Source organism: Gymnoscopelus braueri (genome assembly GCF_963280865.1).
Source record: "Gymnoscopelus braueri genome assembly, chromosome: 9".
NCBI lineage: Eukaryota > Metazoa > Chordata > Actinopteri > Myctophiformes > Myctophidae > Gymnoscopelus > Gymnoscopelus braueri.
Window position 1 is genome coordinate 34,866,267 of NC_137610.1, and position 23,338 is coordinate 34,889,604.

The 23,338-nt window shown below is 41.4% G+C and overlaps 1 protein-coding gene across 2 annotated transcripts; it reads left to right on the plus strand.

Moving 5' to 3' along the window:
• Window positions 1–1,826: 1,826 nt before the first annotated feature.
• LOC308092100 (FYVE, RhoGEF and PH domain-containing protein 6-like) lies at window positions 1,827–23,232 on the plus strand. Of its 2 annotated transcripts, XM_080437918.1 has the most exons (22): window positions 1,827–2,021; window positions 3,379–4,605; window positions 4,639–5,539; window positions 8,229–8,376; window positions 10,103–10,170; window positions 10,783–10,813; window positions 14,267–14,418; window positions 15,751–15,907; window positions 16,685–16,772; window positions 17,296–17,346; window positions 17,784–17,842; window positions 17,962–18,033; window positions 18,491–18,559; window positions 18,805–18,888; window positions 19,027–19,106; window positions 19,456–19,558; window positions 19,887–20,024; window positions 20,401–20,506; window positions 21,362–21,465; window positions 21,619–21,747; window positions 21,893–22,032; window positions 22,180–23,232. In XM_080437918.1, exons 1-22 carry the CDS (start codon window positions 2,012–2,014, stop codon window positions 22,214–22,216), a joined length of 3,954 nt encoding a protein of 1,317 aa, XP_080294044.1. In that variant the 5' UTR covers window positions 1,827–2,011; the 3' UTR covers window positions 22,217–23,232. The 2 variants fall into 2 exon arrangements, with proteins under 2 accessions (XP_080294044.1, XP_080294043.1); XM_080437917.1 differs by having other exon boundaries at window positions 3,379–5,539.
• The last annotated feature ends 106 nt before the right edge of the window (window positions 23,233–23,338 follow it).

Consider the following 23,338-nt stretch of genomic DNA (forward strand, 5'->3'; position numbering starts at 1 on the left):
AGCCAATCACAGTACAGGTTATGGATTTCATCATGCGTCTCGCTAGCCAATCACAGTACTGAGCAAAGGGTATGAATACTTATCAGCCAATCACAGTACAGCGACCCCAACCCCACTTATAGGTGCGGTTACACCGCTCAAAAAAAGAATAGGCCTTTTTGGGCGGTGTAGCCGCCCCTATAAGTGGGGTTGGGACACCTCATTAGCTGTATTGTGATTGGCTCATTAGTACACCCCTAGCTGTACTGTGATTGGCTGACTCTATTGGCTGACTCTATTCAGCACTGTGATTGGCTAGCGAGACACATGATGACATTAATAACCTATAAATAGGATTATGCACTTAAAAAAATCAAAAAAAATTAAGTGAGCTTCCATCACTATGATGACCACTGTGATGACCACACCGCCCACTTCACACTGGGTGTGATTTTTTTTATTCCGTAGGGGAAATTCTGTTGCTCAGATGACCATGATGAGTGCTTGGGGGTGGAGCTGTTATAGGGGTTAGAAGTGTCTTGCTCAGGGAGACTTCGACACATACTGGACAGGTGACCCTGGGACCTGATTACCAGAAGGCCTCTCTACCCACTAAGCCACTGGTTCTCGGTCCGGGGAACCCCAGGAGTCCTTGAGGGGGTTCCAGGGGGTCCACAGCTAAATGACTGTTAGTTGGGAACCAAATGGACCCTTACAGGTCTGTAACTACGACAGTGGACAAGAGGAACCAAATTGGTTCCTTTTGTACTCTGTCAGAGTTAAATTAACAGGATTTTAGATTTGGTCCCTTAGATTGGGGTCCCTCCTAGAGATATTCATTTTTTTATCAAATCAAATGGACCAATGCATATAAAACTGGGGTCCTTGAAATGAAAAAGTTTGAGCAAAACCATTTTGCACAAAGAATGACACATACATCTGTATTTTATAGTTTGGGAATAAAGATTTTAGTGAAACAAAAATAACCATGCTTTGGTTTCTTTTTTAATGTCTAGAGATGCTACTTATTTGTCTTCTTTCAGCTGAAGGAATGACACTTCCTTCCTGTCTGAAGGTGACTCATTGGCGAATGTAGTGACAAAGTGGCCACGTAGGCCTACATCTTGTCTAAAAGTAGCACTGATTAACACACAGATGATAAAATTATGTATTTTGAGTTTCACTTCCTCTAAAAAAGTGTTCAAGTTAGCAGGTATTGGCTACACTGGCTCATACGCACACAAATGACACATTGTCCCCTGCTTACTCATCCCAGCGCTATTAATAGAAATGATGATGTAGAAATGTCATGTGGAAAGACATATTAAGTGCTTGAAGTGCATATAGTTGTACACCGTGGTATTCTTAATTTTTCATTCATAATTTGTGGTAAACTATCGGTAACATAAAACAAAAACTCTGAATGGAAAGGGTTCTTCGATATTTTATATAAGAGCCAATTCAACAAGCTTAATTGTATAAATCAGTGGTTCTCAAAGTGGGTTCCAGGACCCTCAGGGTTCCAAATTAGCCTTACAGGACTGCTTAACTCTGAGATTGTGCAATTGTTTTGAGAGTTGTACAATCTTATTATCATAAGATGTAGCAATCATATTATACAATCTTATTGTACAATATGGGGGTCCTTGAAATAATTTTCAAGGTGCCTCAGAGTAATTCGACTAATTAATTGTATATAAATTAGGTTGAATGGTTGGTAGTAAGTATTCTCTTATTTGCGGTTCCGGGCGACCCCTAGTGGCGTGTTTGTGCCTCAGAGTTCGCAGGCAACAGTGTGGAGCAGCACAGCACAGCACAGCAGACAGCCACAAACACACAGAGGAGCGGCGAGCGCAACTACTGCCAGGACAAGATCACAGTGGAGCGCTGACAAACTCCAAAGATTGGATTGTGAGAAATGAATATTGTGCGCCACTGTTTACAACAATGTGTCTAGAAGAAGAGAGCTGTTGGTTTCCATTAAGTTGATGTATAACATTTATCAAAAAGAAGACGTGGATTTAACCTAAATATGAAGTCAGGTAAGCGATTCACTCATCACAGTTTAATATGATCTTACTGTGTTTTGAACATGCCTATCGCATTGTTTTTTTGCCGACAAAATGCCATATTGTGGGCTTAAATCTGGTAAAAGATCATCATGTGCGTGTCTTTATATTATATAGCTGTGTTTCGAGCAGGCTATATGCATATAGGCTACAATGGGTGGTTATACATTAGAATCTCTCTTATATATCCTAATGTTCCTCATTTTCTATGTATGTCAAATTCCTGTGGCCGTTGTCCCAAACCACTAAACAGTTTACCTTAGTCAACACATTAACAGACGTTGGGTTCTATAGTTTTGCTGATCAGGGCTGAGTGGAGAAAATAACACTGATTTGGGGAGAAGAAAACTGGCGTTTACTCAAGACCAACAAACCTCTCCCACTGCCTGTCACTATCTGTTACTGTTAGTAGGTCAGCATGTTGCACTTTTATCCACCACAGACGCTTAGTCAGTATCTTGACTTTTCAACAAGTGTACCAACAACACCCCACCCCATCCCACCTGCCCCTCTTCTCCTCCTGCTGCCTGTTGACTGGTTTATTAACAGGATTACTGGCTTGTTGAGAAGTGTGGCAACCCAACTGCATGTGATATGTAAGCCCCCTGGGCAGGAAGGAGTGTTGTAGTAGTACTTGGTCGTATCTGGTATTATTCTCCAGGAGGCTCTCAGCCAATTCTGTTCACTTCAATCCCTAATTGTTAGCTTGCTTGGCATCACATTGCAGGAAGCACTACACAGTTCAGACAATACAAACAATAGCTTTAGTGATACTGGGGGGGGATTTAAGGACAGGTCCACTACAGAGCAATTTAGGAGATAATAAGCCCATACTTCACCTATCATCAGTCAACAGTCCTTTGTTTGTACCAGTAGCCATCAGGCTCAACAACCAAGCCTGACCCCCATGTTCTGTTCTGTTCTTTTGGATTACTGACTACTTGACTACTTGACTGGTACACTCGTACACGGACTGCTGGAATGTACAATACATAACCATGACTGTTAAGGATAACTGTTGCGAGACTCGCATACTGTATATTCACTCATACATTCATTGTTGATATACTCATATTCCCTATTGATAGATTAGACAGTGCGTATCTGGATAATATACTGTATGTACAGTAGGCCTACATATATTATACAGATACCCACCAAAGTTTATCATAACATCTGTCAGACTAATTCAAGTATCTGAAGCATGCCGTTTGGCCATTCAAACTGGCTCTTATTTTCATGTTGTACCAAATTATAATTTCAGTTTAAGGCTTTAATCATGTTTTTTAAGCACTTCTTTCCTTCATGTCTCTCCATAATGTCTCTCCAGGCATGCAAAAGCCACCGTTGGCCCCTAAACCAAAGCTCAACCAACCCCAGAGGTCAGAGTTATCTCCCTCGACCCCCAGACGAGATGGCCTCCCCCACACCTCGCCTGGCACGCCAAAGCGGGTCAAACCGGCATTAGCACCCAAACCCTGCCTGTCCAAACTCAGTGTTGCAGCGGCACCGGAATCCAACTCAGTCTCTTCAAAGAGCCTTCACCAGTTTACGTCCGTATCGGAGATATATGACATCCCAAAGAACATTGGTCTCCAGAACTCGAAAAATGGAATACAGCAAGAGAACAAGAAGCCAGATTGGGATTACATCATCCCCATCTGCCTGTGTACCCAAGAAAACTGTCAGTGCGTGGGCAATGTAACAGACAAAGTCTCAGGTAAAAGTGAGAAAGACTTGAAAAAATTGCACAAAAATAAAACAGAGGAATCCGGAACATCATTCCCTAGATCTCAGGTTCGAGTGGATAACAGAGGGGAGAAAATGGACAGTGGCGTGTCCCAAGTGACCAATGTCAACCTTCTGACAGACATTGTTCTACAGTCGACAATCCTTACCTACTGTTCTAACAATAAACCAGTACCAGACACACCTGTTCAAAATAAACTGATAGAGAATAAAAACCTTAAGTCACACGCGGATGTCTTCAGCCCAGTGGCAACCGTGAGGCCCTCTCTACCTCTCAGAACATGGAGTGACGAGGCTAATGGTAATGTCATTCCTTCAAGCGCTGTCGGACCAGAAGAAGAGTCCATTGGCTCTAATCGTGCGTCAGCCGCGCCCCATGCCAACCCCACCTCATTCCCAACAGGCCCTAAGAAGCCCCTTCCTGTCCCTATACCGCGGAAGCCCAGGAAAGCTGCCCTGGCTCGCCAGGAAAAGGTGGAGGACGAGGACGAGGATGAGGATGAGGAATGGAGAGGAGGAGGGGAAATGAGCGTCAGAGAGGTGAAGGTGTCGGTGGAGAGGAAGAGCAGCCTGTCAACTCTGTCTGTCAACGTGCCTGTTCCAGCCCAGAGCACCACCGTCGGTAAGAACGAGCAGCTGTCGTCAAGGAAGGCCTGCCCTCCGCCGGCACCTCCGCCCAGGAAAAAGCCCTTTCTGTCCGCACCTGAGAGGACGCCCGCCTCTGCCCCTTGCTCACCCTCACGGTATGCAGAGGAGGAGAATATTGACTTGAACAACGGTGTCTATGAGATGGAATGTTCAGTGGATGGCGTGGGCATTGGGGAGGCCGCACGAGTGGAAGGAAGAACAGATGACCGGGGGGCAGTTTACGGTGATGTTACGCACTTCCCTCATTCCAGCGGGCCACAAAACCAGCCGGAGCTCAGTCGTCACCCGGCTACTGCCGTGGGAATCGGTGACGAGTCGTCACCGGTAAATGGGGCTACGAAGATAGCGCCCAAGAAGCCCCAAAGACACAGCGCTCACATGGCGTGGATGCTGGAAAAGGACCCATCAGGGGAGATGGAGGAGGGGAAAACCCCAGACATTGAAAAGAGGCTTGACCTCACTGTCCAAGATGGAGCCCTGAGGGAGAGGACAATAACAGAGCTGCCTCTGCCTCCAGAGAAGACAACCAAGAGAAGCCTCTTTCCCACTCTGGTGTCTCCTGAACGCCGTAAAGATTCTCGCTCAGTCCTGGGCAAGCAGAGAGCCAAGTCTTTCACCTCCGCTGACCTCATCCATGCCGGGGGACCGAAAAAGAACTCTCTCCGCAGGCTCCTTGACCTGAAGCTCTCTGTGAAGATGCTGCCCAAGCTGAAAGCCAAAGGAGGCCAGACACCGGACTGCGCCGCGGCTGAAACGGAGCAATGTGTGGACGGGGACCGAGACGGACTCCGGGGCTCCCAAGAGCACGTGGACAACGCTAGACTGTGGGCCGTGAGGAAGTTCTCCTGCCCGCAGATTGGATTTGAGCAGAATGTGGATGGAGATGAGTTCTGTTCTGGTGTCGAGCAGTCGGTGGACTATGAGAACAGTCCTCACTATGAGGAGATAACAGACTATATGAACCTACCTGTGGGGAGAGCAGCGACATCCCACCAGAACTCTACATATGATGATGAGAACCTTTATGAGGAGCAGGAACCTTACATGGTCCCCACGCAGAAACACACTGGGCACCAACAGAAGCGCAGTGACAGGTAAAGCAAGTTGGCTTTAAATCTTTCCCTCTGTCTCTCTTTGTCCTCACCTCAATACATCTGTGTTTCACTTTCTCTCTGCCGTTCTCTCTCTCTCTCGTTTTATTTATTTTCTGACAAAACACCAAGGATTATATGAGACCAACTGCAGTCTAACTAGACTAGACAAAACGGATTGAGAGTAGAAAACTAAACAAAGCAGGAAGACTAAAAAAACACAAATTGAAAAAGCCAAAAAAGGACAAAGACTCTAGCGTTCAACTTTGACATCATGGGAGAACCAGAAATGATAGGTCATACAGACTGTGTGGAGCTGTTTATGTGCAGAGGTGAGTGACTCTCTGTCAACAATATTCTAAAGGGAAGTAAAAAAAGGAAACGTCATCGCAGGTACATTTCTGTTGACTTTTCTGTCAGACCAGCAGACAGACAAGCGGCAGGATGGCACACTTTTCATAAATAAACATTCTCACCGTAGCTATTTTTCTTTGTCAGAGAGACCACTTTGATGTGGGACATTTGGTTGGGAAAGAATGTTTAGATGCAAACAATCTCGGTCCTGGCAACAGTTGATTAGAGTCAGCTAGTTAACAACAACCTACACAGCCGCTCAGGCTCAGAGGATATTTTAAGTTTTAGACTCGGATTTTGACCAGTTTTGCCATCTCACAAAAGACTGTAAGACTTGAAATTTGTGAAATTTGTATGGGACAATATTTTTTGTGCTTTAGTACGTAAATAGCGAAAGTAGCCAAGCTACAAGCTCACAATGTATCATGTTTCAAGGGGTTGTAAAGCTTGTAGATCTGCTCTTTCAGAATAGGGACGCTAGGCTTCATGTGGTTAATCAGTTTATGTCTGTAGTGTAGGTCAATTCAGAGCAATAACAAAAATATGCATGTATTAAAAAATGCATACAGTTTTCTTATTGAATATCTACCAATCCAAAAGTCAGTCTGCGCTTAAAAAATGCAGTCTGAGGATTACGCGTTGTACAGTACGGTGTGCCTCCGAGCAGCTTAGTATGTCAGCCCTTTTTGTCTGCACTGTGCAACAATCACATGTTGAAAACACGTTGAGCTGCTTCCAAGCGGAGTGATGATGCAAAGCATACGCTCTTGTATACCAGAGCCATGTAAGCAATTTAAGATCACAAAGAAACATTAGCCTGCTGAGTTAGATAGATAGATGCTTTATTTGTCCTCGTGGAAATTCATTTAGTGCCAAGCGGCCATCAGGACACAAAAATCACAACACATAAATACACAATATATAGACAGCAGATCACACAATACATTGACAATACTACACAACTCCTCTCTTACAGAGAGGAAAATAGAGTAGACTACCAGTCATAGTTCTAGTGGCATCACATATCACATTACACATTTTATGTACAGAACTGAGATAGGGCCTGTTTGTTCAGAAGTCCTATACTTGTGGGGGACAAAGATCCCAAGCCCTAGCCTGCAAGGCTGCAATACAAAGGTTGTATTGACTGTATTGACTGTGTGTTCTATCCCTAGCTTTCCCCATCCTAAGTACCAGGGTCTCATACATTGATGTCATACTCTCAAGTTGTACCCCAGCTATCTTGCTGGATACATTGATGATTTAATGGAGTTTGTTCTTATTAACCAATAATGGTTAATAATAAAGATCGATGGAAGAGACTAAGAGTACCATTAGACTTTTATCCACGATATACTGTCTCAGTCAGTATATTTGATTGACAGTTCTTAACAAATAAAGAATTGGAATAGTTTTATATACACAACGGGACTGTTCCTCACGTACACTGAGGAAGAAGGTAGAGCATATATTTCAGAATCTCCTGCGTACTAAAACAACATTTAAAGGGATCAAGTTGCCACCCTGAACCTATTCTTTTTGTTGTTATTCCAAGGATGGGCTCCCTTTCAACAGTCTTATTAATTAAATTATTCTGTACGATAGAAGCTCCAGCACCTCTTTGCTAGATTATTAATAATCTACTAATCATTTCAGATCTTCAAGGTCAAATCAACAAAGGCTCATAAGTCATAATAATTAGTGGGGAGTGAGCCCGTTTGGAATTGAGCCATTTTACTGTTTTGGTTGGAGGTGGCCGGCACACAGCCAGACCACTCTACTGACCGAAGCATCTGGTCCAGGGCTGGAGGGCTGTGTGATGTGTTGATGGTTATCATGAAATGGCTTTTCCTGCTCTGTTAAGCGCTCCATTTCCTGTATGCAATGCATGCATGCTGATTTTCTTTTTCTTTTTTTTGGCTCTCTGAGCAGGAAATGTTAGAATACGTGCTGGACTCACTGTATTATGATATTCAGTTTTTATTTAAAAAAAAGACACCCTCCCTTAAATAAAATGCTGATGCAGCTATTCTTATTCCAAGTCCTACCCTCACTTACAGAACTCACAGGCTATCTTTCCCTCATGATGACCAAACTATGTGTCCCAAAGTGTGAGTGCATTCACAGTATGTGTGGGTGTGCTGCACTCACACTTTGGTATGTGCATTACATATATAATTGCGTGATGTTTTTGGTGTGCAACTGTTTGTAAACCGTATATTCATGTGTTTAAAGTGTGCAGCTGCATGTGTTTGCACAGGTACAGTATGTGCAGGGCTCGCTTCATTCATTTGGACTGTTTTGACCCGTCTTAAAATAACATCCTGTCCCTTTTTAGAGGCTCTGTGGATGAAGAGGTGGTGGACCAGTTACATGATGGTTCCTGGGACGATGACATCATCATGGCCCATAGCTCTGATGAGGATGATGGCAGCTCCACCTCCAGTAAAGGAGATCCTGCACACCAAGAGGAAGAGCAGAGGGAGGTGAGCAAGAGGCTCCATTGTGGCTCTATTCGACTACAAGAACTAAGCCATTAAGACCTGAGGCTGATGCTACAAATGCCTTCGAAAATCAGTAGTTCTCACACTTTCAAGATTTTTAAAAAATGTTCAAAAATAGCAGATGTACTGTGAGCTTGTACATCAGCTATTTTTAAATAGCCAACGCAAAAATCTAAAAAGACACAGATGCTTGCCCAGTTTTAATAGGCTAAATGAGCCACAGAGCTGCAGAGCATACTACTGATTGGTCAGAGAGAATCAAGCGTCATTGCGCAATCGTGTCAGGATGAACTCCTCTATACTTCATGGAAGCTCGCGAATACTGTTAATAATCTTTTAAACTCTTTCTAAAATGTGAAACAAATCAATATTGAGCAACTGCATGGCTTATTTCTCGCCTAAAACGCTATCAGAAACAGTTTTTGTTGTTGGACTGTACAGATACAATAGTGATCGTTTCCAGAGAGCATTCACGTTAGCATTAGTGATGTGTCGTTCATGATCGATTCGTTCATAAGAACTAGTTCTTTGCCGTGAACGTGAATGAACCTGTTCACTTCCTGAAACTGTTACGTTCACGATTTTGTTCATACCCCCGCCACCCCCCGCCCTCCCCCCCTCCGCACTGCACACAGGAGGACGGGAGGGCGCGGGCTAAGCTTAGACCTGTCACCGGACCATGCGCGCTGTTTACCACACCATGCGCACTCGCTGCCGTCCGGAACTGGAAGCGCTACTGAACGAGAACGTGAACGAATCATTTAAACGAATCATTGCCGTGAACGTAAATTAAATCGTTCCCTACCTATGTTGAATGCACTTATTGTAAGTCGCTTTGGATAAAAGCGTCTGCTAAATGACTGTAATGTAATGTAATGTAATGTAATGTTCGTTCACTGAAATGATGAATGTTTTTTCCCGGCACTAGTTAGCATTAGCTTTAACTTCAGCATTGTTTATCACTCTCACGCAGAGGGTTGAACGTCGCTATGGTGACCAGCTCTGTTTGAGGGGCCCTATCTGCAGTGGAAAACGAAGCTAGTCGAGTTGAGCCGGTTCTATGCAATGGAAAAAAAGGCATTTGTGTTGAGAAGTGTCTGTGTGTACTCAAGTGAACTCACAATGGAGCCATGTCACAGCAGACATTTTGATGCATCAGATGAAATAACGGATATACTTTGTTTTGATCCCATGGGGCTGTTTCTGCTTTATGGATAATTATGGTCACTAATAGGCTCTGTGGCTCTGTAGTCCTGAGTTTCCAGAAGGTGGCATACTCGTTTCCTGTTCCTGTTCGGCTTCATGTGATTGGCTCAGCCGAAGATTTGAACCCAGAAACATAATATGACACTTACATAATGAGGTTCTGGTTCAAATCCGCTGCTGAGCCAATCACACGAAGCTATAGGAAAATGAATTGGAACTTGAAGCGGGTACACCACTTGGGGCTACAGTTATGCACAGAGCCTATTTGCAATTACATTAATGTCATTCTGTACAGTACAATATCCAGGTGTTGTGTAGCTATGAGAAATGTACCTCCAATGTACTGATATCGTTGTCTGTATCCTGTAGTGTACATAATGATTACATCTCAGATAGGTACTCAAAGACGTTTTACATGTACCCAAAACATGTTTTGCAACATTTCTTGACTAAATGTGCACTGCATAATGACTCCTTGTGACGACCTCTGTCTTTGTGTTAGACTGAGGACGGACCAACAAAGAGCAAGATCCACCACATCGCCACTGAGATCATGAGCTCTGAGAAAGTGTAAGAGCACAGTCCTTTTTTTCACTCCAGTCTACACCAACGATTCTCAAACCTTTTTAATTTCAAGGACCCCCAGTTTGATATGCATAAGACCATGGAGCCCCATTTGATATCATTTTTTTTAAATCTGTGAGCCCAATCTATACTGTAAAATCCATTTGGTTCCATCAGTACACTCTCTGAGTTACAGATCTGAAAAGGTCCATTTTGGTTCTTAACTATCAATCATTTGACTGGGGACCCCTGGTAACCCCTCAAGGACCACAGTGTATCCAAAACACCCATTTGTATGGGTCACGAGTAAATATCCCTTTTTTTTAGCTTACTAAAATTGTTGTTTTTTACAGAATTTCATACATTTAAAAAAAAGAAAGAAAAAATAACCTTTTAAGAAGTAGTGAAAATACCAGATCTATAAGCTCACAATGCGTTGCAGGAGACAACAAAATTATCTTTTGGGTCTCGAGCTAAAAAGTTTGGGAACCACTGCTCTACAATCCTGAGCATTAATTTAGAGTTCAAGTTAGAGTTACTGTGTACAACCTCAACCATTCACAACAACAACCCTTTTTATTTTATTTTTAACTCTCCCCACTTCCTGTGTCTGTTTAGGTTCGTAGACGTCTTGAAGCTGCTGCATATCGTAAGTATCCCTTTTTTATTTTTTTGTTTGTTGATACATTTGGTTCTCAGCACAAAAACAAGTTCCCTAAGTTCCCTATATTCGGCGTGGCCGATCCACACGGTCACGACTCTTTTCTGTTCTGGCCCCACAGTGGTGGAATGAACTTCCCACTGATGTTAGGACAGCAGAGTCACTGCCCATATTTCGCCGCAGGCTGAAAACTCACCTCTTCAGGAAACACTACCCTTCCTCTCTGCCTGACCTACTTGTTGTTAACTAGTTGTACGAACGCTTGTTTTCTATTGCTGTATTGTTTATTGGATTATTGGATTGTTTATTGGATCTTGTTTAGTCGATACACTTATTTGTTTTAGCTCATGCTCATTTGATTTAGCTATTTTGTCTCATCTGTTTAAGGAAATAGGTAGCTGATATATTGCACTTTTACCTTAGCGCTAGGTATACTCTTGGTTGCTTGTTTTTGCAGAAAATGCACTAAAGACTTCTGGTGATTAGTAGTTTTCGTTCCCTACCTATGTTGAATACACTTATTGTAAGTCGCTTTGGATAAAAGCGTCTGCTAAATGACTGTAATGTAATGTAATGTGAAACGTGAGTGCAGAGCTTTAGGTGTGTGTGCGTGTGCGTGCGTGTGACTGTGTGTGACTGTGTGTGTGTGTGTGTGTGTGTGTGTGTGTGTTATCTGCTGTGAGCTTCAGCTTGTGAGCCAAGATTGCCCATATGTGTTTGATTATGTTAGCCACTGAGACACACCCCGTGTGGGATAGACAGTATGGACCCTGCAGTCCTGCTCCTCAGTCTCGCCCACATTCGCTCACATTCCTCACAGTCTTTTCACCCAGACTTCAGTGGTTTTGTGAACTGACGATAACAAACGTTTGTCTGAACTTAGAAAGTGAGTCACGTTGTTTCTTCCTGTTGTTGAGAAAAACTCAAAATGATACTAAGTAAACTTCAGAATATTATCAGATGTATTGTGTCATACAGTAGGTGGACGAGAAGAACGTTTAAAGATTTTAGTTGTTGTTGTTTTAGCACAAAAGCCCCAAAAAGATGACAGGAGTCAGACCAAATTTAAAGGAATGGTGATGTGTCATAGTGCTCTCCACTCATCCAGCTTTTCACAGGATGATGGGGGAGGAGGTAAACAGTTTCATGAACACAGACATACTCTACCCCAGTGATTCACAACCAAGTGGGTCAGGGCCCACTTGAAAATCTCGAAAGCGTCCACCCACCTGACCACTTAACACGGCCAGATGGTTGGGCCGCGTGCATTTTCAGAGAAAGATTATTTTAATGATGAGTCAATTAGGTGGGGTTGGCGAAAGGGCCTTCCTGTGTGGAGTTTGCATGTTCTCCCCGTGTCTCCCAGGGTAGGTACCCTCACAAAAACATGCAGTAATCCTGGTCACTATACTGCTTCCCCCTGGCCAGCCGGGGCGCCTGATGGAGGGGAAGGGAACTGGTTGGAATAACGTGTTCCTTCCACGCGCTACGTCCAACCAGGGAAACTCTCCCCTGTCAGGTGATAAGAAGGTCAGTTGGCTCTCATGCATTGAAGGAGGCATGAGCTCGGCCCTGGCCTCCCTAGGTTGGCAGAGGGAAGGTAGTGCCCAGGATTACATAGACAATTGGCACTGGGTGTAAAAAAATCGGGTTACAAAATCGTGGGATAAAAAAAAAAAGAAAAAAAAAGAAAAAATAAATGATGAGTCAATTAATTGTGTTCCGGCTTGGATCAATGGAGAGTATAGTTTAAGTTCCAATTTATTGGTGTCACAATGAAAAATATGATCAATACAATCTTATTGATAATATACAGTACATGCCACTTGGCGTTGGCCCAGTTCTTAACCACTTGAAACCTAGAGTCGTTTTGTGGCACATTTGAGTCTTGAGACATATATTAAGCTATTGTCACCGAATATATTTTGTTGTCGAGTGAAAACAGGAGGGGGCCTAGAACCCTTGGGAATATGGTCAACTAAGAACAGGGTTTGAGTTATAACAAGAAAGAGTGGTTTTTTTTATATGCACCCCTAGAGTATTCCTCACAATGCTATATTTTGACCAGGGCTCTGTACTTGGCCCCCTCCTTTTTTCCTTCTACATCAAATCTCGATTTACAATCTCGCAACGTGATGCGTCGTGAGCTTGTAGATCTGCTATTTTTGATAATGTTCGCCTATTATGACATGAGCAGAAAACGGACGCTAGGGACGCTAGGGTTCATGTGGATAAGGTGTATAGGACTCCAGTATCTACTTTACTGTACCTGCTTTGGTTTGAGTTGCAACGTCGTGTCATCTTGTCAGCGTTGCTTCAATGAATCAAAACGGGTCGCTGTTATTTTTAAGACCATCCAAGTTTTTCCAACATCATCCATGGTCCTCCTGTGTAAACCACAGGTACTGTCTACTGGTTCCCTTCTCTGTAAGCACTTTCTGAGCCTCGTGTCCCATAAACTGCAAAGTAACTCTGTGTCATCAGAAAGTGAGACAGAATGAGCTTTCTCAGGCACCCCGAGGCTCTGCTGTTCTACTTTTTTTCGTACAGGGATTTGTAGGATCCTGGAAGTGTAAGGATTCTTAATGTAAGACAGCTTTGTGTAAGGGTCAGGGGCCAGGCTTAACGGCTACCTGTAGATGATGTTTAAACTTGCCGTATCTGGTGTGCTCCCTTCACCCATTTACAAGTGCTGACGGTTTTTGGTGTTGTAATGTCACTCATTTTGCTGTGGAGTTGAGACAGATTGATTGCTAATGACTTTATCACATACAAAGCCTTTATTTGTCCTCGTGGTCCTAGAAGGACCGAGAAGGTGATATCTGATAGCCCCAGAGGGCTGATAACTAATAACCCCAAGGGCTGATACAGCAGTAGCTGACAATCAACGCGAGCTAAAGTTGCACCGCGCAGTGAGCTCTCACCTCGCTGTGAAAGGAACTCAACACGTCAAACATTGACGGGCACCATGGTTGCTGTGTTGATGAAATGCTATACATAAACATAGGCCTATGCGTATGAGATAAACAAATGATTGCCCAGGCATTGGTCGTTGCCCTCAGTTGGGTAAACACATGCCCAGGTAAATTACCTACCAGGATATGAGACTTTGTGTGACCATCCATCTATCTTTCTATATACAGCATGGATGGATTTGCTAGGGGGATTGGGTGGATCCATGCCTTTGCTTTTGACATCCCAGAAGCAGGGATAAAACAGAAACGGCAATAAACATATTATCCCTCCTTCTGGTCAGACTGAATTAAATACATCCATTTCCTTTTAGGAAATGTAGACTATTTATGCAATTTTGATATTGGTCATATAAAGAAGTATATACTGTACGTGTAGGGCTTAATAATAAAATGTCACCCCCTCTTTTTTTACAAATTGAGCCCTGATATACAGTATATTCTAAGCACTCTGTCTGTGTCTTTGCAGGATTTCCGTGATGCCGTGGCCAAGGCGTCTCGTCAGAGTGGGAAGCCCGTCATAGAAGAACGTGTCCTCAACCAGATTCTGTACAACCTTCCCCAGCTGTACGAGCTCAACCAAGACCTGCTCAGAGAGCTGGAGCAAAGAGTTGCCAAATGGTATCACAACCAACCACACAATGTGATATTAAATTAGAAAACTGATAGAGGCCAAACAATTGCAGATTAATTTTTCAGATGAAATCCCGATTTTGGAGAGTACTGGCCTGCTGATTACAGACGTTCTGACTGATGCGCTGTATTTTGTCAAAAAGTTGAAATGTTTCTAATCAATTTGAGAAACGTGTATTTTATTAACCACTTTCAACCTGGCATTCCTATTTTGTCATTATTGGCAAAGGTTTTCACAGATTTTCAAAAAGTATTTTTTTTTTACAAAAAGTAAAATAGCCAATCTACAAGCTCACAACGCATCGTGATGGGCTTAATTGGGGCTTAATTATATTATGTCCCTAATCGGGACACATCAGCTACATAACTGATGATACCAATTGTCATCAAAAAAGTTAAATAATGGTCGATATTTCATTCGGGCTCTAGAAGGGCTCTATGTGTGGCACAATTACACACATGAATCACATTCCAGGCTCGCAAGCTTCAACATGTGTCTGTCATACCTGATGATTAGATAAGATAAACCTTTATTCATCCCCATGTAATTTAAGTGTCCTAGCAGCGATCTCTTCAGACTGTTGGATCACACAATGTTCAAATGCTTCTGCTTAACAGTCTGTATGTTGTACATATCTGTCCCACTTGCATTTAGCCATTACAGTTGTGTCAATAACTCCTACTGTAAGTTAGTCAAAGCCTATCTAGCTTGCTGCTTTGCAAAATATATTAGAAATACATACTTTGCTTTTTACCCCTTTTTTCTCCCCAATTTAGTCGTTTTGCCAATCGATTCCTGTTGTCACTGCTGTTGTATCCTACTGGCTCACCTGCCAGTAAGGAGCCCCCACCCAAACATAAGCCAATTGTCTTTGTATAGATGCTCGACAAAGCAAGATTTACCGCGGTGGATTCGAACTCCCAGACTCCGCAGCTACTTTACCACTGCGCCACCTCAGCGCCCTTAGAAATATATTTTAAAGATATTTTAAAATATATTTTCGTTGACGGAAATTACTTCCTAACTATTGCGAGGAGCAGTTAAAGACTCTGTAGCATTCATAGATTGTGGAAGAGTAGTCTGGCCTGAGAGACTATCATAGCGGCAATAGCAGTAAACTATGAAACACAGGAGACATACAAGTAAGAGTAGGGAGATGAGAGTAAAGAGCAAATTAAGATAAAATAAGAATAAATATAGTTTGAGTCTACACTAGACATGAACAGCTGCATCTCTGTAAGCATGTCCTTTTCAGATCTATTTCCAGCCAGGTGATGTTTCTATGATGCATAAATGTCTGGATGCTGTTTTACTCATAGGGATGAGAGTGCCCGGCTAGCAGACATCTTTGTGAAGAAAGGGCCCTATCTAAAGATGTACTCCACATACATCCGTGAGTTCGACAAGAATGTCACCCAGCTGGAAGAGCAGACAAAGAGGAACTCTGTGTTTGCTGGAGTGCTCCGAGAATTTGAGGTAACAAAGCTTGACAGACCTGTTTTGATCAACCTGCTATTTTGTTTACGAGGAGTGTCTTTGGGTCTTTTAATTTTTTTGAGGGTTGATTGGTGTCAGAGAGAGATGTACTATGCAATATAGAGTACTACAATTTGTAATCCTATAATCCGGAGATGACTGAGTACACAAGGAGTTCCCTCGCCAGGTTTCCAATCCTTTTTTCCCCCACGCACTTTTTGATTATTGCAGAAAGTAAAGTCCATGTGGTTAACATACTGTACACCTAAGAGAGTTTGCATTTTGAGTTTTGTTTTGAAAAATGTATATTTGTATCACCGTTAATACTGCACGTCAGCTATGAATTTTGAAGCCATTATGTGATTATCTTGTTGAACAAAATCCAAACCATTTATCCAATGCAAAAAGTCTATTGGAAAGCTGTGGTTGTGGTGGGAATCCACGGTGAAGGAAACCTTCATGTTGGCTTACAAAAACTCTTCATCCCTGTAGCACTATGTTGATGTCCATTAGTGATGATTCTATTGATTATTTTTTCTGATTAATCGAATAGTCTGATTAACCACTTAAGTCATATTTTATACTTTGTTTTATACTTTGTCGTACCACGGTGTCATGCAACAATCTACAAACTTGTGATGCATTGCAAGCTTGTAGATCTGCTATTTTCGGTATTTTTGACATTTGATTCTTTTATTAAATGTTTTTATATAATTGACTGATTTGATTAGTTTGATTAATTGTTGCACCCATTATAATATGTGTATTGTGTGCCAGGCCAGTCCACGCTGTGCCAACCTGGCGCTGAGACATTACTTGCTGAAGCCTATTCAAAGAATCCCACAGTATCAGATGCTGCTTACAGGTAACATTTCCACAATATTCTCTTCATTTGAACTGCACATTTCTCATTCTATATTCATTCTATTTCCTTAAAGCATTTTTCCCCCAACATAAAAATAACTAACCAATATTCATACTCAATCAGATCAACATGGTCAAACCTTGAGGTCTCTCATCACAGGTGTTACACTGCCACCTAGTGATAGGAATGAGCTCAGTGTGGCATTTGTCTCATGTACCTTCAAGCCACATGTAATAAGATTTAAAGGCAGACTAAATCAGATTTGGTGACATAACAAGCTTTAACACACAGTAAGTGATATAAGCGGTGCCATGGTTCAGCGCCAAAATGTGAAGAATGTTTCTGACGTCACACTTGTATAATTATAATATGTAAGCACCTGCGTATTTTGTATCCAGGGTTTTCCCATTTAATTGTAGTAGAAGAATGTACTACTCAGTACTTAAAACCCATTGTACTGTCAAATGCCTCATTTCCTTCTATAGCTTATTTTCTTTGCCTCTCAAATGGTTTGTAATTTCAGACTATCTGAAGAACCTGGCCCCAGACTCAGTGGATTACAAAGACACACAAGGTAAAATGTGATGGTCAGCAATAAACCTGCTAATGTGAACTATTCTGACAGTATAGTATAGTATAGATAGTTCACCCAAAAAAACACTTATTTTCTATCAATTACACACCCCATAAAGCATTGAATTCATGGAGATTTTTTGTTTTTGTCGCATTCCTAAGCCAATAATTTGATGATAATTATAAAGATGCTTATGTATCCGGTAGGAGACACAAAGGAGACTCTTTGTGTCTCCTACCGGATAGACCACGGTAATCAAATTATTGGCTTAGGAACGTGACAAAAAAAACATTAATTCAGTGTTTCGTGGGGTGTGTAATTGATAGGAAATACGTGATTTTTTGGCTGAACTACTTACTCCTTTAAACTCATCCTGTTATTTATGTGATATGCACCTATTCCTTCACTTAAATTGTTTTACATTTTCATCCATACAGCTGCCCTTGGTATTGTCAAAGAGGTGGCTAATCATGCCAATGATATCATGAAACAAGGGGTGAGGGCCAGACTAAAATAAATCCACTCGAATTAATGAATGGTGAATGAATGGTGAGTGAGTGAATGAATAGTTAATGAATGCAGACGGACCATCCTAACATCTCAACTATCTCTCAGGATAATTTTCAGAAGCTGATCCAGGTCCAGTGTCGTCTGAATGGCCACCATGAGATTGTCCAGCCTGGGAGGGTGGGTACCGCACAAAGCTTTCTTTTCCCACCCAAGAGATGTTTCTGCAAATTATTGTGAAGCCAATTCAAACTTTAATTACTGTATATAAGTGCACAGTACAATGTCCAAACTACAATAAAGATGGCAGCACATATACATGTACAGTAGGTGGCCAGTGACTTTGACCAGTTTCACTTTCAAAACCTTTGCATCATGCATGCATGTCACACAAACAGAATGCGATGCATTTTGTTGATATAACAAGTTTGTTCATATAGAGTCCTATCCACAAATCCACCATTTAACTTCCACAATCCACATTATCAAAACCATTGGTGCTGTGTGCGTGTGCATGAGGCAAAGGTTTTTAAAGTGAAACTGGTCAAAGTCACTGGCCACCTACTGTAGTCCGGTGTGCCATCTGCTTCAAATAACGTCATAATTCATATGAAAGCATATGATGTTTGTTTTTCAGGTGTTTCTGAAAGAAGGCATCTTGATGAAGCTGTCCAGGAAGGTCATGCAACCCAGGACGTTCTTCCTGGTACAGTTCCTAACCTTCAGAAGGGATTCATTCCTCATGGGCATTGTGTCCCAATGGGGGATTCTGTACTGTATTAATCCTTTATACACTGTAAAATCCAGAGTGTAAATTTTTCTCTGAGAGTGTTCAATGGGCATGTATGTATGTATGTATGGGCATTTCTACACTCCCTATGCAACATTTAAACTCAGGATTTTACAGCATAGACTACTAAAAGTGACTGATGTCCAACATTTCTCTTGTAGTTCAACGACACATTGCTGTACACCACTCCTGTTCAGTCGGGCCAGTATAAACTCAACAATATGCTGTCCTTGGCTGGGATGAAGGTGAATACTTTTTTTCTGTGCTATGATCTGACCCTGACCATTTCAAGCCTGTCATGAGAATGGGCGCACTGTCACATTAACACTTTGGATTTGACTGTGTGTAATCAATTCTCCGCTCACAATGGAAAATAATTGCAGGTTAGCAAGCCGAATCAAGAAGCCTTTCAGAATGAGCTGAACATTGAGAGTGTGGAGCGTTCGTTTATTCTCTCTGCAAGGTAAGAGGAAGAGACAAATCTTTATTGTTATGATAAAGGACAATCTGTGGTATTAAAAACAATAGAAATATATTTTCCCCTGCGTTACGCAGGCCAATAAACACAGCATATAATCGCTGTTGGGTAGAAACCACTTATCTCCATATTTTCACTTTTTTAGTTTTTTCGTAACTTAATGCTCTACTTTACAATGTTACACAAAACTAGCAAAAAAATTGCCAATCTGCGTTTTGAGCTTGTAGATTGGCTATCCTGAAAAGTACAGTGTTGGACATATGAGGTTTCCACCCGACAGCAACGATCTGTAGCTATACATGCATAGTGAGCACATGTTGTCCTCTTGCTGTAGTTCTGCCACAGAGAGAGATGAGTGGCTGGAGGCCATCTCCATGGCGATCAACGACTATACCAGGAAAAAGATAACCTTTATATCTGGCAAAGCTCCAGAGGAGGTACTGTACAGTATGATTCACATACAGTATTAGTCCATCTTTATTCTTTGATATTATTAACCACTATTCTGAGGCAGACAACCCTGTGAAAATAACTAACAGATGCAAACGCAACCCGTTGTGAGCTTGTAGATATTGTAGCTATTTTCACTGAAGAGATTTGGTTTTGAGAGCAAAAGGGAGTAGACCTGCTAGGATAGACCCCTTGGGGACTACTCAGTCAACTAACTAGATAGGGCTTAAGTGGTTAAAATAATTAATAGTTAAATATTGTAATGAACATGAAAGAGTACATAAAAAACATGCATGATTGTTGTTTCATATTCAGATAGAACCAAGCGACAGTGCTAGTTTGGGCTCCAAAGCCCCCATATGGATCCCGGACCTACGAGCCACCATGTGTATGATCTGCACCTGTGAGTTCACGCTCACATGGAGGCGGCACCACTGCAGAGCATGTGGAAAGGTGAGGCTTCCTGTCACAATTATTACACAATCGCAATTATTTGAGATAATCGCAGTTATTTGAGATAATCACAATTATTTTGCATAATCGTCAGTCATTTACATTTAATTTGTTTCCCCAAAATCGGCTATTTCCACTTTTCCACTTTTTTACATTTTGAAAACATTTTAAATATAGTTCATACTGTAGGATGCTCCGCTGTGATTGCAGATTGCAGTCTTTCTAGTTAGGAATATGTAGATGCACACGGAACAGGTGATAAAATACAAATTCCAAAATATACCGTATCTAAATAGGAGAATGCAGCACATTAACATCCATTGAAACTGCAAGTAAAACAATTGTCCTAATTGATTTTGTGTAAATGGCTCATTAGGTGGTGTGCCAGGCGTGCTCCTCCAACAAGTACTGCCTGGAGTATCTAAAGAACCAGCTGGCACGCGTGTGTGATCAGTGCTTCACCGTCCTCCAGCAGAAGAGAAGTAAGTTACTGAAGGGTTTCCTTATGCCTTCTACTGGGTAACCTAGAACCTTCCAGAACCCGGAACCCACGTTTCCATTATATCCAGATTACTTACTTAGTTAGTTACTTAGTAGAGCTGCTACTGTATTTTAGGGAAAAAAATGATTATTTCTCGGCTCCCAGAACCCAGGTTAGTACTACCTCCAGAGCAGGACCCAAATTAGGTTCTGAGAACATCACCTGTACTGACACTGAGCCGTCGCTGTCGGGTGGAAACCATTATCTTACCCATAACCGTTACTTTTCAGAAACCCAAAACAGACAACCTTTTGTTTGGCACTCATATGACAAAGTAAAAAATAGGTCATTGATATAAGAAGAAAACATAAAAAGATGACATATGGAGATACAATGTTTCCGCTACTGAAGGGTTTCCTTATGCCTTCTACTGGGTAACCTAGAACCTTCCAGAACCCGGAACCCACGTTTCCATTATATCCAGATTACTTACTTAGTTAGTTACTTAGTAGAGCTGCTACTGTATTTTAGGGAAAAAAATGATTATTTCTCGGCTCCCAGAACCCAGGTTAGTACTACCTCCAGAGCAGGACCCAAATTAGGTTCTGAGAACATCACCTGTACTGACACTGAGCCGTCGCTGTCGGGTGGAAACCATTATCTTACCCATAACCGTTACTTTTCAGAAACCCAAAACAGACAACCTTTTGTTTGGCACTCATATGACAAAGTAAAAAATAGGTTATTGATATAAGAAGAAAACATAAAAAGATGACATATGGAGATACAATGTTTCCGCCGGACAACTTCAAAATCAAAGATAACTAAAGCCATATTTCACAAATCATTTCACCAGGTGAACAAGCACAGGCCATGGCTCTGTCCCCTGGTACCAAGTCTACCTTTGCAGTCTTACCTTTCACAAGGAAGCAGAAGAAGATACCCGCTGCTCTCAAAGAGGTGACTGAAGCCTGATATACAGTATACGCCGTCGTACAACAGTGTCATGCACTGAAAATAGTCATTATAAATTAGGCCTGACACACTGGCTTGATAAGAAGGATTGCTTCTGTAGATTAGAACACTCATCTGATTGCTTTTAATTGCCTTAAGGTTACGGCAAACACAGACAACTCCTCGATGAGTGGTTACTTGCAGAGATCAAAGGCCAATAAGAGACAGGTGAAGAGGCTGTGGTTTGTCATCAAGGACAAGGTCCTTTATACGTATGCCGCCAGTGAGGTGAGTTCTCCTTCACCGTATTTATTTAATTACATGGGCTTTTACCATCGTGAAAACCCTAAATCAGGTAGTGATGAGTTTAAAAAAAAATAAAAAATGTTATGAAGATCTAATGGCCATGATGTTTTATTTTTTATCCTTGTAGGATGTGGCAGCCTTGGAGAGTCAACCCCTGTTGGGATTCATGTTAAAGGAAGATTCGTCTCAGAAGTTACAGTTCAAGCTTTACCACAAAAACACGCTCTACTACATTTTCAAAGCTGATGACATCCAAACAGCCCAGAGGTACATAGTTCAAAATGAATGCCATTCCATTCCTCAGTTCATATGAGTATACACATAGTACTAATGATTATGTGTAAGTCTACTCGCATTCATCATTTGACTAATGCTTAATTTGTTCTAAGCATAATGTTTCCATTTCTTTTACAGATGGATTGATTCGTTCAAAGAGGCCATGGTTCTTTAATATTGTCTAATATGGGTCCATTTGATTCCATGTGTACCCTCTCTGAGTTAAATTAACTGAGGATTTTACTGTGTGTAGACAATGTGTGAAATGGATACAGTAGTTTTGCAGGGCTTTTTACCTTTTCTGTAAATGTGAATATGTTATGTTTAGAGTAACAATATAAAACAAATTACCTCTATCCTCTCATAAACCAGCAAAAAAAAATGGGAGACACCAAATAAAAGACTATATTGAAGTTCAATATATATTTTTAAGCACATTTAGCTACCTTTGTGTATGTGAAGGCTAATATAGCACTGTTGCAGGGTCGTATTTTGGCCATTGAAGCTATATCTACCGAAGGGCCTTCAGTTTTTGTACAGTTTTGATACAACTGGACCATGTTCAGCTCTGTTTTAGAGAGTTGGGTCCTGATTATGTGACACAATAATGATTGTCTTTCCAACATTATAATTGTATAATTACATTACATTGATATGACCTACGGTATGAACTCAGTTCTTCTAATGTTGTTTATTTACTGTATATTTTCCAACATTTCTAGAAGGCATTATAAATCATTTAGTTATTTCTTAATTGTAAAAATAACTTTATTACAACTGTAGTATCATTAAGTAGAGGCTGTATAACCTTTAGTGTTAGAGTTATAGAACACATGCACGAGAAGAGACTAATCCTGATTGTGAGAGATCACTAAGTATTTAAGGATTTCTGGAAACTTGTACCACAGAATACCTGAACAAATTAATGTAGTTTCACACTGTAGTGACAAAAGACAGAATGTGTTGCACTTTGAATCTGTTCTTTTTACCCAGATGTTCACAAATATACAAAAGTATTAATCATTTTCCCCAATGATCGCACTCCACACTAGCCATGTTGTACAATATCTTGTGTAAATAGGATTTTAGAGAGGCACACAATGAAGCATGTGATGAATCTGAAATCATGTCTTTTATATTTACTGTTGTAATTTTGATTTATTTAGCTATAATAAATATAGTTTTACCATGCGTCATTGTCTTGCTGTAATTAATGTCTTCTGGGTTTCATAATAAGTCCAGTCTCTTGGAGGAACAAACGATTTAAAATTAAATTAAGTGTCAAATGTTTTATTAT